The sequence below is a fragment of the Oryx dammah genome, unplaced genomic scaffold, assembly GCF_014754425.2.
Source record: "Oryx dammah isolate SB20612 unplaced genomic scaffold, SCBI_Odam_1.1 HiC_scaffold_6, whole genome shotgun sequence".
In the NCBI taxonomy this organism is placed as follows: Eukaryota; Metazoa; Chordata; class Mammalia; order Artiodactyla; family Bovidae; genus Oryx; species Oryx dammah.
The window spans coordinates 35,123,272-35,142,803 of record NW_024070190.1 but is presented as its reverse complement, the minus strand read 5'-3'; the positions used below and the strand labels follow the sequence as shown (position 1 = coordinate 35,142,803).

At 40.5% G+C, this 19,532-nt stretch overlaps 1 protein-coding gene across 4 annotated transcripts in view; it reads left to right on the top strand.

The window, feature by feature from the left end:
• Positions 1-19,532, top strand: part of MYPN (myopalladin) — an 89,656-nt gene that overhangs the window by 60,737 nt on the left and 9,387 nt on the right. For all 4 annotated transcript variants that reach the window (XM_040242219.1, XM_040242217.1, XM_040242218.1 and 1 more), the window contains 7 exons: positions 2,303-2,896; positions 3,607-3,745; positions 13,520-13,741; positions 14,890-15,039; positions 16,053-16,132; positions 17,329-17,455; positions 18,629-18,836. In XM_040242219.1, the coding sequence (XP_040098153.1) occupies positions 2,303-2,896; positions 3,607-3,745; positions 13,520-13,741; positions 14,890-15,039; positions 16,053-16,132; positions 17,329-17,455; positions 18,629-18,836 (1,520 nt within the window). The remainder of the gene's footprint in view (positions 1-2,302; positions 2,897-3,606; positions 3,746-13,519; positions 13,742-14,889; positions 15,040-16,052; positions 16,133-17,328; positions 17,456-18,628; positions 18,837-19,532) is intronic.

The following is a 19,532-nucleotide window of genomic DNA, read 5'->3' as shown; positions in this document are numbered from 1 at the left end:
ATGAGAATTTTCATAGTTTAACAAAGAATCATACAGTATGTAGCATTTGACAGGAGAAAGTACTTTAATGAAAGTAGAGATTGGTCTTTACTTTGTGAAGTTACTTTTCCATATATTGTGTATCAGAAATGTCAACAAAGGGAAGGGAAAATGCCTTAAAATCCAAGGATTTTTTTAAACCAAGGTTTGGAGAACCTTCTGACTTGATCTTTTTAAAAAAATATATAGTTTTATTTATTATTTAGTTTTTATTGTACTGGGTCTTTGCTGGTGTGCAGGCTTTTCTCTAGCTGCCCTGCACAGGCTTCTCACTGCGGGAAGGGTGGGGTGGGGCTTTTGTTGTTGTTGCAGAGCACTGGCTCTGAGACACACAGGCTGCAGCAGCTGTGGCTCCGGGATCCACAGCACAGGCTCAGTAGTTGCTGCCCACGAGTTTAGTTGCTCCACAGCATATGGAATCCTCCCAGATCAGAGATCGAATCCATGTCTCCTGCATCAGCAGGAGGATTCTTTACCACTGAGCCTCCAGACAAGCCCCTGACTTGGTATTGTTGGTGTTGACTTTCCCGATGGTATGAAAATGTAGAACCTTTCATTTTTAATAGATCTCATGTTCAGCAGATCATCTTCTATGTTCCAGGCATACTTTCAGAGACCATAAAACCATGGTGGTTGAAGCACTCTGGTCTCACTTGTGGCTTCTCCTATGGTTATTTACTCAAGAGAAGAGTCTCCTAAACAGCAAAACTTGACAGCCCTGACAACTTGATGCATGTATAGTATTTAGACATTTTCCATTTTCTTTATTAAAAAATAATTAACTATTTTAAGAGAAAGTATTAGACTGTGGGACTTAAGGCAAATCATACAACAATTCTGTGAGTCAGATTCCTTTAAATAGAGAAAGTACTCCCAGCTTGATCATCTTCCTTTTTTTAGGCATAAGCCAAGTCTAAGGCAACATTTATAATTATGGTGACCATATAATCTAGCATTGAAACCATGACATTTTTGAGAGCGAAAGAGCACCAACAGTAATTATGGCAGGAAAACAGGCATAAAGGAGGATGGTCTAGAATGCATCAAAACATATGGTTACCTTATCTATAAAGCTTTGTTGCTAGAAGAAGATGAGAAACACCAAGACATATCCTGCTGCTTTGCTAAGGTTTGCTCTAAAATGAAGCATAGTGACAAATCTAGCACATTTTGGGGGGAACTCAGCCCTCTTTAGTGTTAGTAACTAACATTAGTGTGTAGCTCAACACCTTCTGTCCAGAAGCGCAACCCTAACCCTAACCCTAGTTCAGTTCAGTTCAGTCACTCACTCGTGTCTGACTCTTTGCAACCCCATGGACTGCAGCACACCAGGCCTCCCTGTCCATCACCAACTCCCAGAATTTACTCAAACTCACGTCCATCGGGTCAGTGATGTCATCCAGCCATCTCATCCTCTGTCGTCCCCTTCTCCTCCCGCCTTCAATCTTTCCCAGCATCAGGGTCTTTTCAAATGAGTCAGTTCTTCCCATCAGGTGGCCAAAGTATTGGAGTTTCAGCTTCAGCATCAGTCCCTCCAATGAATATTCAGGATTGATTTCCTTTAGGATGGACTGGTTGGATCTCCTTGCAGTCCAAGGGACTCTCAAGAGTCTTCTCCAGCATCACAGTTCAGAAGCATCAATTCTTCGGTGCTCAGCTTTCTTTGTAGTCCAACTCTCATATCCATATGTGACTACCGGAAAAAGCATAGCTTTGACTAGATGGACCTTTGTTGGCAAAGTAATGTCTCTGCTTTTTAATATGCTCTCTAGGTTGGTCATAACTTTTCTTCCAAGGAGCGTCTTTTAATTTTATGGCCTACCCCTAACCCAGATACTATCTACTCATCTCAGAACTTTGAGCACTCCCAACAAGAGGACCACTGTTTCTATTTCTTCTTCCTAATTTATAAACATTCTAAAATGGGGCTCTGCATTGCCCAACTCCAAGGTCACAACACAAAGGACAAAATGTCAATAAATGATGCCTCGTGGAGTTGTGCATTGTGGTGGCCTTTCTCTTCTTCCTGGCAATCAAACAGATCTGGAAAGAAGGAGAGAACTCACAAGACACTGATTGGCTGATTGCTGGCCACTCTGGCTGTGCGTTTTTAGCAGATACTGGGTTGACCAAAAAGTTCATTCTGGTTACTGAAAGAACTTTTGACCAACTGAACGATAAAGAGCCTGTCTGGGCACTTTCTGACGGGTGAGGCGATGGTGACAGTTTCTCTTCTCTCCCCCTACTCTTGTTTTGTGTGCAGCGACTCCAGTCAGCTACAACAGCTTCACAATCAAGTTTTACTGGAACAACATCAGTTGCAAAACCCATCTCCTTCATCTCCTAAAGAGTTTCCTTTCAACATGAGTGTTTTGAACTCCACCACTCTTCCAGCAGTGACAGTGTCCAGCAAGCATGCGAAGGCCCCACCATCACAGACATTCAGCCTGGCCCGGCCAAAGCACTTCTTCCCCTCTACAAGTACCACTGTGGCCTCCGTGTCCCCTTCCAGCTCTCCAGTGTTCACCCTGAGCAGCACTCCTCAAGCCATGCAGAGGACAGTGAGCAAAGAAAGCCTCTTAGTTACTCACCCCTCGGCTCAAACCAAATCTCTAGGAGGGGCCTCCATCCAAAACGAGCCACTCCCCACTCCAGGTCCAACAGAGCCAGCGCAACTGCCACTCACGTTTTCCATCTCCAGCGGAAACCAGTTTCAGCCCCGCTGTGTGTCCCCAGCTCCTGTCTCTCCCACCAGCCGGATTCAGAACCCAGTGGCTTTCCTCAGCTCCGTTCTGCCTTCTCTCCCTGCCATCCCACCCACCAATGCCATGGGGCTGCCTAAAAGCGCACCATCCATGTAAGTATCTCAAGATTTGAGTCTTTATTGAATTTGTCACAACATTGCTTCTATTTTATGTTTTGGATTTTGGGCCAAAAGGCATGTGGGATCTTAGCTCTCTGACCAGGGATTGAACCCCCACCTTCTGCATTGGAAGGCTAAGTCTTAACAAGTGGACCACCAGGGAAGTCCCTCACGAGGTTTCTTGATGTAAAAGATGTCATTTAAGAAGGGGTCTGCATGAAAATAGCTCAGTCTAGGATAGGCCTCTCAGTTATCACTATCATTTATCCTATATTATCACTATCATTTCCCTGGTGGCTCAGATGGTAAAGAATCCACCTGAATGCAGGAGACCCAGGTTCGATCCCTGGGTTGGGAAGATCCCCTGGAAGAGGGCATGGCAACCCACTCCAGTATTCCTGCCCCGAGAATCCCATGGACAGAAGAGCCTGGAGGGATACAGTCTATGGGGTCATAAAGAATCAGACATGACTGAAGTGACTTAGCACGCATGCATTTTAAATATATTTTTATAATTTAAATACTGAAAACACCTCTATATACAGATTCTTTGCTCAGTGCTCAACTTTTGCATACAAGAGGCCCTACATAAGTGCTTGAGGACTCCTGGTGTATGGTTGTCATTCCAACCATTCTGATTCCTAGGCCTTTGTACCCTGACCAGGGCTTTTCATGAGTGACTTAGGGGTGAATTAATTTTACAGGCCATCCCAGGGACTAATGAAGAAAAATACGAAGTCTTCCCACCCAGTGAATGATGATTACATCCGTGAAACTAAGAATGCGGTGATTCTAGACTTGGGAAAAAAGATGAATTTCAGTGATGTCAGATCAAACCAGCAGGTAAGACTGTTGGGTTCAGATGATTTATTGGAATTTCATTGTAAGGAATGTAAGTTTGCTTAATTCAGTCCTTAGGTCACCTGACCTCAATGAAACTGACACTACAGCTTTGGAAGGCAGAGTACAGACTGACCATGGTTTGCGCAGGAAACTTGTCCACATGGATCCACAGTTCTTGATTAGCCCAATAGCTACTTCAGTTTACTTGTTTACATGTGTTTACCTAGAATAGAGTAGGTTAAAGAGAGGGACTAGATAGTCTGCCTTCCATTCCAGCAATCCTCTGCTCAGTATTGGCAAACACCATCACATCTTTGAGACATTTCAATATCTGAGCCTTGAGGTGATCTGGACTTGAAGGAACTCTGGAGTTCCAAGCTGTCTTTTATATGATTCCTTCAACCCTAATGTGCCTGGGGATTGCTCACCAGTTCTTCTCAATCTTTACATCAGGTTAAAGTGTGTGAAACAGCCATTAGCCAATATCCTGTGGTTCAACCTTTACAACCCCCTGCTTTCTAGTAAGTGTTTGCACTGAAAGAGAAAAAGGAAAGTCATATGCAAGCATTATATGAAAGAAACACTATTTTATTTGAGCTAGTTTTTCTTTTTCATCTGTGCCACATAGCATGGCAGGATCTTAGTTCCCTGATCAAGGATCAAACCCATGCCCTCTGTAGTGGAAGCACGGAGTTTAAACCATGGATCACCAGGGAAGTCCTGAGCCGTTTATTTTTGCTTTCTGTACAGTGGTTATTTTTTAAATGCAGATATATATTTTAATAATTTAACTCTTGGTTTATTTCCTCAGGTAGGAACTGAGTGAAAACTATATGTCAAATATTGTGCAGTCTGTGATATAAGTGACCCTGGAAACAAGGTTCCACACTCCCCTGACCATATGCTGCTTTCCTTCCTGTTTTTAAATCTTACTTCCAGTGGAGCCACTGATATACAGTATTTTACTAGTATATTATATGTTGGGAAATTCTTACTGAGTGGATTCTTTTGAATATAGTGTTTACAGTACTCAAAACTGGAACTTCCCTGGTGGTCCAATGGTTAAGACTTTGCCTTCCAATGCAGGGGGTGTGGGTTCAATCCCTGGTAGGGGATATTCACATGCCTTGGGGCCAAGAAACCAAAACATGAAACAGGCAATATTGCAACAAATTCAATAAAGACGTTAAAAATGGTTCACATCAAGTAATATCTTTTTTAAAATGCTCAAAATAATGCTTAAAAATGTTTTTTAAAATTGACTTTAAATTATTGACTTGAAGCAATCGGAAATAGTTGAGCTTGCCATAATCGAGTACACATTTCATGTATCATTTCATCAAATTCATACATATCTGGGAGGCAAATACCAAGGCAACTATTCTTCTCTTCCATCTTCTAGATAGAGAAACTGAGGCACAGTTGTCAAACTGTCAGGTCAGTGGTAGGACAGGAACCAGAGGCCTGGTTTCCAAGACACTCACACATTTTCCCTGAACCTCTGCAGTCTTTTGCAGTTTTACGACGATTACCTCCAAACCCCATAAACATTGCTCGGTCTAGCACAGTTTGTTTTCCTATAATACTGTCATCACAGTTGTGGTTGTTAATCCTTCTAAGTATCCCTGAAATCAGAGCTGTGTTCAGATTGTCTTTTACAACTCAGGGAGCGATTAAAACCCTGTAAAAATGATACCAAGTCAGCACAGGGTCTGTCTGGTTTCACGTTTATGGTTACTCTGTAGGGAGATTCATGCTAGTCCACTGCCCTACTCAAGGGAAAGTAGGGTTTTTCTCTTATCTGAACTGTAAGTACATGTAAACATGGATTTCCATGAGTAGAGTGCTATAAATCCAGTAGAACTCTATTAAACCTCCATCATGAATTAACTTCAAGGCTAACAGCAGGAACTTGGAGTCTCAAAAAGTATCTCAAGCCTCCCTATCTGAAAACTGTGGCACATGTCAGTGTTCTTCTGACTATTATTATTCTTAAGAGTTGCTGCTGCTGCTGCTGCTAAGTCGCTTCAGTCGTATCCGACTCTGTGCGACCCCATAGAAGGCAGCCCATTGGGCTCCGCCATCCCTGGGATTCTCCAGGCAAGAACACTGGAGTGGGCTGCCATTTCCTTCTCCAATGTGTGAAAGTGAAGTCACTCAGTCGTGTCAGACTCTTAGCAACCCCATGGACTGCAGCCTACCAGGCTCCTCCGTCCATGGGAGTTTCCAGGCAAGAGTACTGGAGTGGGGTGACAGAATTGATCTTACACAGCATTCTGTGCCAATGAAATGAAATGAAAGCCAAGCTACACAATGCAATTCAGGAAACTAAGGAGCTATCATCTGAGATGGAATGCTTGCATTAGGTTGGTAGATGTTGATCTGAGGAAGTTTTGAGGCCATATTACAATACTGTTTTGTCCACTGCTGTCTTGGGAAACAATAGTGAAAAAGTCATGAAGAACTGTCTAAATGTGCTGTGGCCCACTGATGAAGTTAAGAAGAAAATTTGTTTAGAAAAAGTGGAAAAGAATCATAAAGAAACATGAGTATTGACAGCTGTCTATACCTGCATTCTAGGTACACGGGAATATAGATGATCTATTTTTTTACTCCCACATTGGCTTTAGATATTTAATGTCTTATTTCAACTTTCATCCTTGACCTCATTTCTCTGGAAACCTCCCCATCTCTTTATTCTGATCCTCCCTCCCATTTTCCAAATGAAAACTTTTAAAAGTGTGGCTCCCAGATACTCCCCTCTGTGACAAAGAGGAAACAATATAAGTACCTAATTCTTGCTCTGCTTTTTTTTCCTCTAATCTCCTTCTTCTCTAAGCTCCTTAGTCATTTTTTCTATTTAAATCTTACCTCTTTCATCTCTTACCATGAATTCTTTATGAAAATTCTCCCTTGAACGCAGATAAATAATCTTGCCATCTATTTCTTTTCTAATAAGAGTACCATGTGTCACTGGCCTTACATTTTTCACCGAGGGCATGGTAGGACCCTGAGTGATGGAACAGTGAAGTGTCCCCACGTCATCTGCTATGGGTCCACCCAGGATGTACTAGTCACAAGCTCCCTGAGAGCTGGAGTCGGGGGAGGAGGGTCTTGCTCATTGCTGCAACCCTGCTGTGTCTGGCCCAGAGTAGGTGGCCAGGGAATATCTGTTGAATTAAGTCACAACTCTGGGATTTATATTAGTTTCAGATAGGATAATGAAACTTTTGACCAAGGAGAAAATTTTGGATTTGTTGCATCTCTATAGAAAATATCTCACTTGACTACAGGGATTCTGATTATACCTAATTATAGATACTATCCACCATGATAATAATCTTTTAATCAAGTGACTGCTGCTGCTGCTGCTAAGTCACTTCAGTCGTGTCCGACTCTGTATGACCCCATAGACGGCAGCCCACCAGGCTCCCCCGTCCCTGGGATTCTCAGGCAAGAACACTGGAGTGGGTTGCCACTTCCTTCTCCAATGCATGAAAGTGAAAAGTGAAAGTGAAGTCACTCAGTCGTGTCTGACTCCATGGATGGCAGCTTACAGACTGCTGCCTACCAGGCTCCTCCGTCCATGAGATTTTCCAGGCAAGAATACTGGAGTGGGTTGCCATTGCCTTCTCCAAATCAACTGACTAAAGAGATGAAAACTTTAAAAAATAGCAAAATTAAGCAAAGCTCTGGCATTAACTGAAGCTTTAAGGGTAAATCTGTGAATCATTTAGTGATTATTTATTCTTAAAGACAAAATTTGGATTTAAAGTATTTTTAAATACTTTAAAAGGAGGTCTACCTCCTCCACAGTAGAGTCTGTTTTATAGAGCGCTGTACCACTAGTGCTTATTATAGTATTCTAAGAATCTGGCAGTAAGGACAGGGCGGGGGGCTATGAAGCCTGGTTATTTCTATTGAAGGTGGCATGTAGTATTAGATACATGGTAAAAGAAGACATTCTGTGTGTATGTTAAAGTCTATGTAGGAATCTTTGATCTGCTGCCCATACTGTGGGCTGTCCCAGGAACAAAGGAGAATACCTTCTCTAACGCATACAACTTCCTTTAGCTCACACTGTACGCAGAGTCAGTTGGGAGCCCTTTGAGCAGGCTCTTCCAGCTGGTTTGATCCTACTTGATTATTTGCCCCAAAGCCCAGACTCAGAATCCAGCTCAGGGCACTGAGTGTCAGATCACGCCCCATGTTTTAGAAATCCAGAACCTTGGCAATGACATACTTGATTAGAGTATGTCATGACACTGTGGTTCTCAGCAGAAGGAAAGTACTCTCCACCACTCTGACAATTTGAAGGAAATTTCTGCAGATGTGTCCCGGAAACCAAATGCCTCAAGTTGTCAAACTATCAGCCTTAAGAGGATTATCTTTAAAGAAAAAAAAAAAAAAACCCTATAATTTCAAGTGGCATATTCTTCTGAAGTAATATTTTAGCTTTTCATTTTCTTTCATAGAGCAACTGACATTCTGTGCAATTCGTTTTCACTTCAGGTCTTTAACATAAGCCTGGAAAGGATGGGCCATATGTCATTGACTTGCTGGCCACACAGACCAGATTCACACAGAAAAATATTATCTCCTTTGAGCACAGACATCACCTACAAGCAGACTTCACAGAAACTCCTGCTTCTACTCACAAAGGGGACAAGGCAAGGAAAAATGGAGAACAAAGCACAAATCCAGTCCTGGAAATTCAAAGTGCACAGCCACCCACAGGGCGTCAGTAGTACAACCTTTGTGCAGAACAGTGCAGAAAGCACATTCAAATTTAACTTAAACATATTGCTTCTTTGCAAATGTCCTTAGAAAACCTGAATCTCATCGGTCACAATTTGGAATAACAACCTTGATTTATGTATAAGAGGAGTAGTTATTCCTGGCATAACCAACTCTCAGGAGCAAAGCACCCCTCCCCTCCTCAAATAAAAACCCTACACTAATTCCTGCTTTGGACATGGCATGCATCTTTGTAAACAGCCCAGTTGTAAAGATTGTAAAGATTGTAAAGCTGCTGCAGAAACAGGCCACATACTCCTGCCACACAGTTGCATAGTTTCCTTTTTCCTAAGGATCAACTCCCCAAATATTTTATGAAATCTTTCATAGACATGCCTTGACCTACAGTATTCTCATTTGGTTGTGCATCTGTGACTCATATGTTACATCATATAACTGGTAACTTAAACAACTGTATCTTAAATGCAATTTTATTTTTTGTCCCTTTCTCCTTTTAAATTTATTCGGTGGGGCTAATCCTTCTCCTGCTCCTGGCAACCTCAAATATGAGGTAATCTCAAAACTATTTTGACCACTTTTAGTTCACGTAAGGTTTTATGTTTTCTTTGTTGCAAAATACAAGCTTGATCCAGAAACATGCAATGTCCAATTCCTGTAGTAACTAACACCCTAATCCTTATTCAAGAATAAGGCCCCACACACAAACACCTCACACCCAGGGACCCCCTACAAATGGGACATCTAAAACCAGGAAGGAAGTATGGCCAACTTCTCTCTCTTTCGCTCCCTCCATCCCCCATTTCACTATCTGCTGTTCCTGACTTCTTCCTTTGCCAGCCACAGGGACAAAAGCTGACCCCATGCTGGCTTTCTCTCATATGTGGTCCACATGTGCATGGCAGGAGTCATCACAGGTCCTCTGACCTGACACCATGCAGGAGTGCGGGCCACTGAAAGCAGCCATCACTTGCCCACCAATAACACACCTTGTTTCTCACTCTAGATTCCTTAGGCAGGAGTCAGATACCAACCCCCTGGAGGAACAGTAAGTGCTACAAATGAGTCTATTTAATCTCCCTCAATAGCCTGGAGGTGAAACGCAGGTACTCTGAGACTGGAGGTATGAGACAAACATATTATTAGCTCTCTCCAAAGTCATCTCACTGGATCGTCTCCTTCCTGACTGTTTTGTATCTCTGATGAAGAATCTCATTATCTAACCTGTCCTTGAAGACCTGCTTTGAAATTTCTGTTACCTCAGTAGAAACTTACAGTTAAGATCTGGTTACAACTGTATCCTCAGTACAAAGTAACGAATAGTATATTTTAGATAACTCACTGAGTGTTCTGTTTTCATTACCTCCCAATTTGTAGTACTGGTAAAATAGTAAATATATAACCAATAAGTGTATTTTTATAGCAAAACAAAATGTGCATATTTTCATTATGTTGCTTCCATGGTTCCTTTGGTTAAATCAATTCAAACATTAAAAATTCCATAAAATCAGGTCCAAACTTGATAAAATCAAGTTCCTAAAGATTGGAATGCATGGAGACAATGCAGTTTTTATATTCTCAGGCAAGTACTCAAAGCCTTATCTATCACCTATTTGTTCCTGAAGTATACACATAATCATAACTTACCACCATGCACAATAATACTTGTTTGGAAAAATTAGTTCATACTTTCAATATAGAAAGCCAGGAACTGACCAGCCCTCACTCATCATGGGGTAGGAGAAGCTGCAGAGAAAGTTCTTTAGCTTGGATCAAGGACTCCACTAAAATAGTGGCTACAGGTGGTATGGAATGGATTGGGAATCTGGGGACTTAAACAAAACAAGATGAGCTGCCATAAAACCTAAGACCTCTTGCCACCCGCACAAAAAGCCTGGCTTATCCTGAACTCCAGGATCTCATGTGAGGTTAGCAAACTATGAGAATCATTCATTTGACTATTATTTTTAAAATAATAAAGCAACTTAGTACCAACCTCACATAGTAAGGGAATAAAATAATTCACTGGTTTTATTCCTAAGCATCCAAAGAATAAATATATCTGTTAAAAGGAAAAATAATGCCTATTTAGGAGCATGAATGCAATTCAACAAAGATGAAAAATGTACTCCTCGTGGGATTTTTAAATTGTCAAGAATAGGAAATATTTCAAATTTGTAAGATTAGTAAAGGTATTTATGGAAAATATGCTCATTGTATAGTATTAGGGAGAATAATTTGAAATTGCTGATATTCTAAAACTTTTAATCCTCAAAAATGCCAATTTCATATAGTTCAAACTAAACAGGTAGATAGTTGGAAGTTTTAAGTATTAACTTTAAAAAAAACTCCCAACATGTAGAAAATAGTCATAATACTTTGAAACTAAATTAGGTTTCAAATTAGAAGTGAACAATCTTTTATTTAATTGGTTTGAGTTATCTGATGAAAAATTAATACACTTAACTGGAGAGTCATAATTTTTTTCTACTCTGAAAGAGCTGCTGTAGATTTATTTTGTTTACCCAGTCTAAGATGAGGCTGAGAAGAAAGATTTAAAATTGGTTCTGAGAAATTAAAACCAAGAAACATTTGGTTTCTGTGTTTCCTAAGTGCCAATTCTACACAAATTCAGGCAGTGATATATATAAAACAATAACTAGAAGACATGAGTGATGTGATTTAATAGCTTGAGATTACATCTCATTAGTCCTGAACTCAGTTATTCTGCCTATGAATGGGGGCAGATGCAAATCAGCCTGGTGCTCCCAAATTCACTTCAGGGGCATCCTGGTATCATCTGCATGGAACCTACCTAAATTATAAAATTATGATTAACTAGAGTCACAAGTTTAACCAAAGGTCTCACCCTCACCCCAGGCACCTGGCTCTGGATTCCTCAAAGATACAGTAGTGTAGGAGCAAATGAGAGCCTCCAGGTCATTCACGTATTCTTCCATTCTTTGGGTACTCAAGGAGCACCTGCCACGAGACAGGCACTCACTATTATATGTACCATTGACATCGTGGGAAGCAAGACAAACAAGAATTCTGCTCTTTTGATGCTAACATGCTTAGAGATTTTCAATCATTTAACCAATAAACAAACAAGCAAGAATAATACTGGAGGGATTTCCCTGGTGGTCCAGTGACTAAGACGCTGTGATCCCAATGCAGGGGACCCAGGTTCTGATCCCTGGTCAGGGATCTAGAACCCACGTGCCACAATTAAGACCTGGTACAGCCAAATCAATAAATAAAAATAAATATTTCAAAAGTTTTTTTTTTTTAATAATACTGGATAGCAAGAAATGCTCTGTAGAGAATTACAATATGGAGATACTTTAGATGAAATGCCTGGGAAGGCTGTTTTACGGAGGTGACATTTAAGCTTGATAGAACAGGGCAGGAGAGGAAATGACAGGAATCCAGGATAAGTTCTGGATTTAAGTTAACTTGGTGCACTCAAAGCATGGTCTGAAACCTATGCCAGTTTGCAAGCTGTCATTTCTCCACCTTGAGATAACTACGGAAATTGAAAGTAACCAGTAAGAAATTTCTATAGCATTTGACAGAGAAATTTTATGTCTATCAAACATAATCTTGCATTCTTTTAGTATTTCACTTTTTTAGTAATTCATTTTTATTTTACAAGAAGAACAGATTGAAAAATACCAATTTTTAAAATTTGGTTTTCACCATATCTAATGTGAGAAACACCAGTTTAACTACTTAACCAAGTGGATGAAGAGTAGTGCCAGTTCCTAAAATGGGAATGAGCAGGGTAGGAGTATCTTCTCTGGGGAACAGAAATCAAGTATGTATCGTTTGAACCAGGCTACGTTTGAAGTGTCCATGAGGTACCCAAGCCATGACATAGCATAAATTGGTGGTAGAATAAATAATAAATTTATGACTTTCATGATATAGAGTAGATCATTGGGTATATGAGTTCTGCAGAGAGACCAGACTGAGAGACATGGATTTGGAGTCATCAGCACACAGAAGGCAGGTGAAGCTGTGAGACTGGATGAGACAATCTAGGACAGAGAAGGAAGAGCTAGCAAAGGAAACTGATAAGGAACAGCTAGAGAAAGGGAAGGAAAACCAATACAGTGTCATGGAAATCAACAACAACAAAATGTTTTAAAAAGGAGAAAGTAAGGACTTCTTTGGTAGTCCAGAGGTTGAGACTTCTTGTTCCCAATGCAGGGGGCCGGGTTCGATCCCTGGTCAAGGAACTAGCTCCCACATAACACAATGACATCAAAGATCCTGCCTGTTGCAAGTAAGACCTGGCACAGCCAAATAAATTAAAAAAAATTTTAATGGAGAAAGTAGCCATCTGTGTTAATGCTGCTCAGAAGTCAGGTAAGGCAAGAACAGATAAGTGACAACTGGATTTGGCAAATAAGAAGACCCTGACAGTAGCAATCTCAGGAGAACTGTGAGAACACAAACTTAACTGGAGTGTGTTAGTGAAAGAAAAGGTGACAAGGGAATGAGGCTATAAGAGAGAAAATTATCTCAAATAGTTTTGTTGTGAGGGCTGCAGAGATACTGTGAAGGCAAGCATGGGGTCAATGGAGATTTATGAAGACAAGTTTTCTGATGGCAAAACCCAGTAGAGACAGGAAGTTGGTGATGCAGGCAAGTACTGGAATGCAGTTCAGAACAATTTTGCCAAAACACCATATAGACAGTTCTATACATCAAGATGGACACTTTTAGTAGCTATGGAAATTACATTCCATCTTCATTCCATTCCCTACAAGACTCTACTGGGACTCCATGATGAAGGTGAGGAGTCAGGACATTTTGGGATTACAGTAGAGACCCAAATCTCCTTCAGTGCTCCATCGTGAGGAAGTGGAAATGGAACATGCCTGGTTTATGGAGGTTCCATGATATGAACCTAACATTTGAATCTTAAAAAGTTTCATCCTCAAATTATACTGATGAACACGTTCTTCCTCACCCACAGAAACTGACATTAAAACATGTTTGCCATTTTGACAGGAGTACAAAATTTCAAGCTTTGAGCAGAGGCTGATGAATGAAATAGAGTTTCGCTTGGAACGCACCCCTGTTGATGAATCAGACGATGAAATCCAACATGATGAGATCCCCACGGGCAAGTGTATAGCTCCCATCTTTGACAAAAGACTCAAGCACTTCCGGGTCACCGAAGGCTCTCCAGTGACATTCACCTGCAAAATTGTTGGGATACCTGTCCCAAAGGTAAGGGAAGATGAACAGCCAGTCAGTCAACGAACAGTGCAAATCTGTAGACTCCATGCCCTCAAGAAAGCCTTATCAGACTCTAGTGAAATATCTATACAGAGAATATAAACCAATACCAGAAAATTAACAAAGGCCAGATAATCTGACTAAAAAAGATACAATCAGGAATAGAATCATTAAATAGGCAGAAAACAAATCAGATTACTTACGGGCATGTTAAAATTTTTGTAAAAGTTGAAAATAAATTTTCTTAGTCATGATCCTCTCTTTGGGGTTATTGATCCTCTCAACCAGCAGATTCACCAATCTGATACTTCTTTTTCTATTTAACATCTACTGAATATCCACAGCCAACCTGTTGTACAAAGCGAGCTATATTTGTATCATTACTATTAGGTTGGTAAATGCAGAAAATGTCATATCATTATCACTGGCTGGTGAAAAATCTTATGAGTCACCAGATTCTCTGGCAGTCAGCTGAGAGAGGATTTACACCCGGTATGTCTACAGCAGGGAATCTCTTCACTCTGCTTTCACAAATATTAACATGGCGTTAGCATGTATGGTTTGGTAACCAGGAAATGCAGAGAGGTCAACTGCTACCGTACTTTACCTCACCTGTCTTTCAGAGATTCCCTTTGATACATGTAAAACTTAACATGAAAACTATGTAGACTTAAATTTTAGTCAGATGAGGAATTCAGCAAGTGAATCCTGGCCTCATTCCACTTGGTGTAACACACCATACTATCCACTCAAGTAAGGTCAGCTATTCTAGGCCCTGAGATCTAGGACTTCTAGCAGGGAAAGTTTCAAGCTATCCCAGTTTTCATTATTTTGCCTCTGAAGACCCACCTGGCCCTTAGGGTGGCTTTTTAACTATAAAGTACAATAAAAATAATCAAAATATTTCTCTCCATCCTAAATTATTTGTAATTTTTTACTTAAATATTCTATATGTACAAGTGGAGAAGCATATTATACTGTCATTGTAATACGTCTGATAATTTTTCTCTGTTTTGTAAACGATGGGTTACTAGTTGCAGAGATGGCAATCCATCCAGGCCTTATCCTACTCTTTATATCATGATCCTCTAAAGATGTACAAAACTGTGCATATTCTCCTTGTCTATTGTTCATTTTAGGTTTACTGGTTCAAAGACGGGAAGCAGATTTCAAAGAGAAATGAGCACTTCAAAATGAAGCGGGAAGGAGACGGGACATGTTCTCTGCACATTGACTCCACCACCAGTGACGACGACGGCAACTATACCATCATGGCAGCCAACCCCCAGGTGGAGACGCAGGGTTCCACGCTGGGCTGCATTCTGAGGAAGGAGCAGTCGATATCATTGTGAATAAACCTTGAGAAGTGCAAGTTACTAAGGATTGCTGAGGAAAATGAATGAGGAGCACTGAGACTGTGTGTAACTAGAGCACAGGATCACAAATTTACAAGACTAGTCAGCCGTTGATGGGTCATGCCACTCTTCAGCCTTTGTCAAAGGACATTAGTACTATCTATTCACTAACTATATGCCTCAGACCTCTAGAATAAATCTTGTGTTTATCAACTCATTGACTCTCTTGAAGAGTCAATAAATCAATCTATCGAAGAATGATTTGCTATTTTTAGTTCTTTAGAGAATAAGCAAATTACTTGTGAATAGCCCTCACTCATAAAATTTGTTCTTCTTTTGGTAAAAGTTGGAAAGTCATAATATTTCACTTTCTTTTTCTGAAGAGATCAGGACTTAAAATCCCCCTTAAAAACATGGCAGAATATGTATACACATAGCTGATTCACATTGTTGTATAGCAGAAACTAACACAACATTGTAAAGCAATTATACTCCAATAAATAAATACGTATGAAACTGAAAAAATATGGCAGAATAAATATTTCCAACTACTATGAGAATAGAAGGTACAGAACTATAATTTCTACTCTCACCAACTCCTATTAAAATGTTTTGAAGATAATCTCTATTGAGGAAAGCATAAAAATACTTGGCCATGATCTCTGCATGTGCCTGCAAATAATAGTAAATGCATAAGAACTCAATTTTTTTTACATTTGTGTCTGTTCATGTTTAGCTTAAAAATGAAAGGCATCACAATATTCTTTAAAATCCTTTCCCCTGAAATGTTAACAGCAATTTAAAGAGTTATATTGTTTTTATCTCCTCCTCCAAAAAACTCATAATAGCAAAAAGCTAATAACATTTTGGTCCAGAAAAATGTATATATATATTGAAAAAGTAGGGAGTTATTTTTATTTTAATCTCCTTCCTTTTCTGTTTCTCAGGGGAGAATCAGTTGTTCTGGCCACTTGATGGTACAAGGTTTGCCCATCCGAAGTCGACTAACAGCTGGTCAGTCTCACAGGTAAAGACAGCAAGAACCTCACTTCTCCAGCCCCTCCCAAGCATCCACCTGCTGCAATGAGCACTGAAGTATTAGGCCTATAAACTGTCACCTGAAGTGTAGTCCTCCACCTGAAATATTGGCGTCACTTGGGAGCTTGTTGCAAATGCAGAATTCCAAGCCCCACCCAGACCTACTGATCAGAATGTAAATTTTACTAAGATCCCCAGGTGATTCACAAGTGTATTAAATTTGAGAAGTATTGGTTCACAGCACATTTCTAATGTTCAAAATTTGTAACCATCCCTAGCACCTGTGCATATAATATCTAAATGAGACTGAACTAAGTTACCTTTTCCTTAAAAAACAGAAACTGTTCATGAGTATATGTATACTAATAAAAGATTTTTGTTGTTGTCATTATCTCCAACATAACAATTGTCTCCAACATAGCAAACTAACTTTCCTCCTCTCTGACTTTATTAATGTTAAGAAGAGAGAGCCTGGCTTTCTCTTGAGTCGTATGGTGCCACAAAGTCTTAGCAAAGCATTTCATAGTTGCTGACATGGACGAATTAAATTAGACTTACCAAAGGAACAAAAATAGTGACCTACGTTTCAGATACAGTATTTCACTACTGTTACAACTGTACCTTCTTCAGTTTTTTTTCCCCTTCTTCAAGAACAGCTGTTACTGTTGGTCAGTCTTAATCAATTTAGGTTCATGGTCATCTTTAATGGTCTGGCAGAATTTATAAGCCAGGTTACATTTTATTACTCAGAGACACAGGGACTGCAGCTGCTTTGTTCTGAGTAATAAACAGGACTTCTCTTTTGGCTCTCATTTGAGGTTCAGATTGAATACTGATTTATTTGTTTATTTTGAAACTTTTGAACAACTGGCCAAACCCAAGGCAAGGGGAGCTGAGTCACTTAACCCAGAAACCCAGAATGACTTCACAGAGAAAAAAGCTAAAGCCTGCTTATTTAATTACAGATCTCACAAGATAATCCTACAGTGGTGAGATACTTAATACTTTCTTTTTTCACATCAGCTCCACACTATTACTTATTATTTCTTTATGGTCCAGCAACCCTTACCCGCATCCCCTAAAGAAATCTTTCTCCAAGCCCTATAGCCATGCCTAAATGCCTATACTGTCGTGTTTATGAATTGGTTTCTACTGTTTAATGCCTGAATATGCTTGCTGTTTTAGAGGAAGGTCCCGAGTGCAAGAAAGAGACAAAGAGCCCCTACAGGAACGCTTTTTCCGACCGCATTTCCTGCAGGCTCCTGGGGATATGGTGGCTCATGAGGGGCGCCTCTGTCGCCTGGACTGCAAGGTAGCCTCTAGCACCATTTTTGGCGCCAGACCTGTTCACATTTTGTATTTATTTCTTTGAATGCACCTATTTTTGTTTGCATTTGTTTTATAGTTGGTTTAGGGGGCTTTTTTTTTTTTTTTTTTTGGTGAAAGGGGACTGAGGAACAGAGAGAGAAAGAGACCACTTTTTTCCACCCATAAGGTTCTTTTGGAGCATTTAATACCAGATGAAAGTATCTATCGTATCAAGTTAACTCTATGTTTGTAAAAGACAACCAAAGAGGTGATGTAGTTCAGACATCTTCCGTAGGGTACCTGAAAAGTCTTTATTACCATAAAGACATAAGGATGATTTTTACATCCTTGAAATGAACTGCTATGAGGTACAGCCTTTGAAAAATTATAGTCACTGGCTCCAAAGCAGTTTATGAAAACAGAAGCTGGTTTCTAATACTAGCTAACATCCATCACCTTTAACTAGTCTATAATATATTCTAACTTTTCCACCGGAAACTAGGTTCAGTTGAACAGCATGGACAGAAACTTAAGTTCTCCTTCTGCCCTAACACTGCAGAATGCTATGGAGATTAAGATGCAAATTAGTAAAGGTTTAAGGTTAAATATTTATAGAATCCACTCCTCTAGGTAGATCATGCCCTCAAATTAGTTACCTAAATAATATTTGGGATGGACTGTTAATTTCTTCCACCCTAAATCCTAAAAGAAACCCATCCTGGGTACACTCCCCCAAATATTCTGATTTAATATAGTAAATGGGCATCAGGATTTTCAAATATTCGCATGTGATTATGACACACAGCCAGCTTTGAGAACACTGGTTTAATGTCTGCCCCTTTCTTGGCTACCTCTTGGTCGTTAGGTATGTAAGCAATATATTATCTCTGAAACTGACACTACAGGCCTATTTTATCTATTTAGCTTTTAAATTCTAATTCATTTTAATCTAGTATATAATCATTACCCAAACTGGGGTCCAAATACTATACAGTTTAAATTCACACGCCCATCCACCCAGATCCCTCTTGCGCTGATGCCCTTATGGAGAGGTTTCTCACCACTGGCATTCCCTTGCTATCTGTGTGGTGCCAGATCAGGATGAAGAAGTCAGCCGCCAAATAAATCTGCCTGTCATCAGTCTGTCATTTGCCTCAGCTGTCCTCTTGTTTATTAGGTGAGTGGCTTACCGCCCCCGGAGCTGACGTGGCTGCTCAATGGCCAGCCTGTCCTCCCCGACACCTCCCACAAGATGCTGGTCAGGGAGACCGGAGTCCACTCTCTGCTCATTGACCCGCTCACTCAACGCGACGCGGGGACCTACACCTGCGTTGCTACCAACAAAACTGGGCAGAATTCCTTTAGCTTGGAGCTCACTGTAGTAGGTAAGGTGTGCTGCTGGGACCTCTAAACGTGACTCCCTCCAAAGATACTGCCCAAATATGCAGAGCCTCTCCTTTGCCCCACCGAGCCTCATCTCAGTTTCCCTTCTCTGTAGGAAGGGCCACGTTTCCTACATTGCTCTCGAAAACATATCAGTAAGCCAAAAACACAATGTGGTACCTTGTGTATATCATGCTTGCAATAAATGATAGTCATTGTAATAATTAATCAATTAATTACTAATTAATTGACTATCACTCCGGGAGTCGGTGATGGACAGGGAGGCCTGGTGTGCTGCGATTCATGGGGTCACAAAGAGTCGGACACAACTGAGTGACTGAACTGAACTGAAATGCAGTCACTTCCCCTACAATTCATCACTCCAGGGTCTCCCCCTACCCCAAGCTTCTATGCCTTTGCATTAATGGTCCCTTTACATGGAATGCCCTTCTTTGACTAGCAACCTCCTACTCATTCCAAGACTTATTTCATATGCTACCACAAAGGCACTGTGGACCCACCAGGCACATTCTCCTCTATGTCCATAGCACTCAGTAAAGGAGAGACTCTTACAGCACTCATGGCTTCTGTGTAACTATTTTCTTTGCCTCCCTGAAGAGACTATGAGCCTCTGAGGCCATAGGAGCTTGTTCTTCTGTGCACCTCTGATGTCTGACTCAGTGCCTGGAACATGGAAG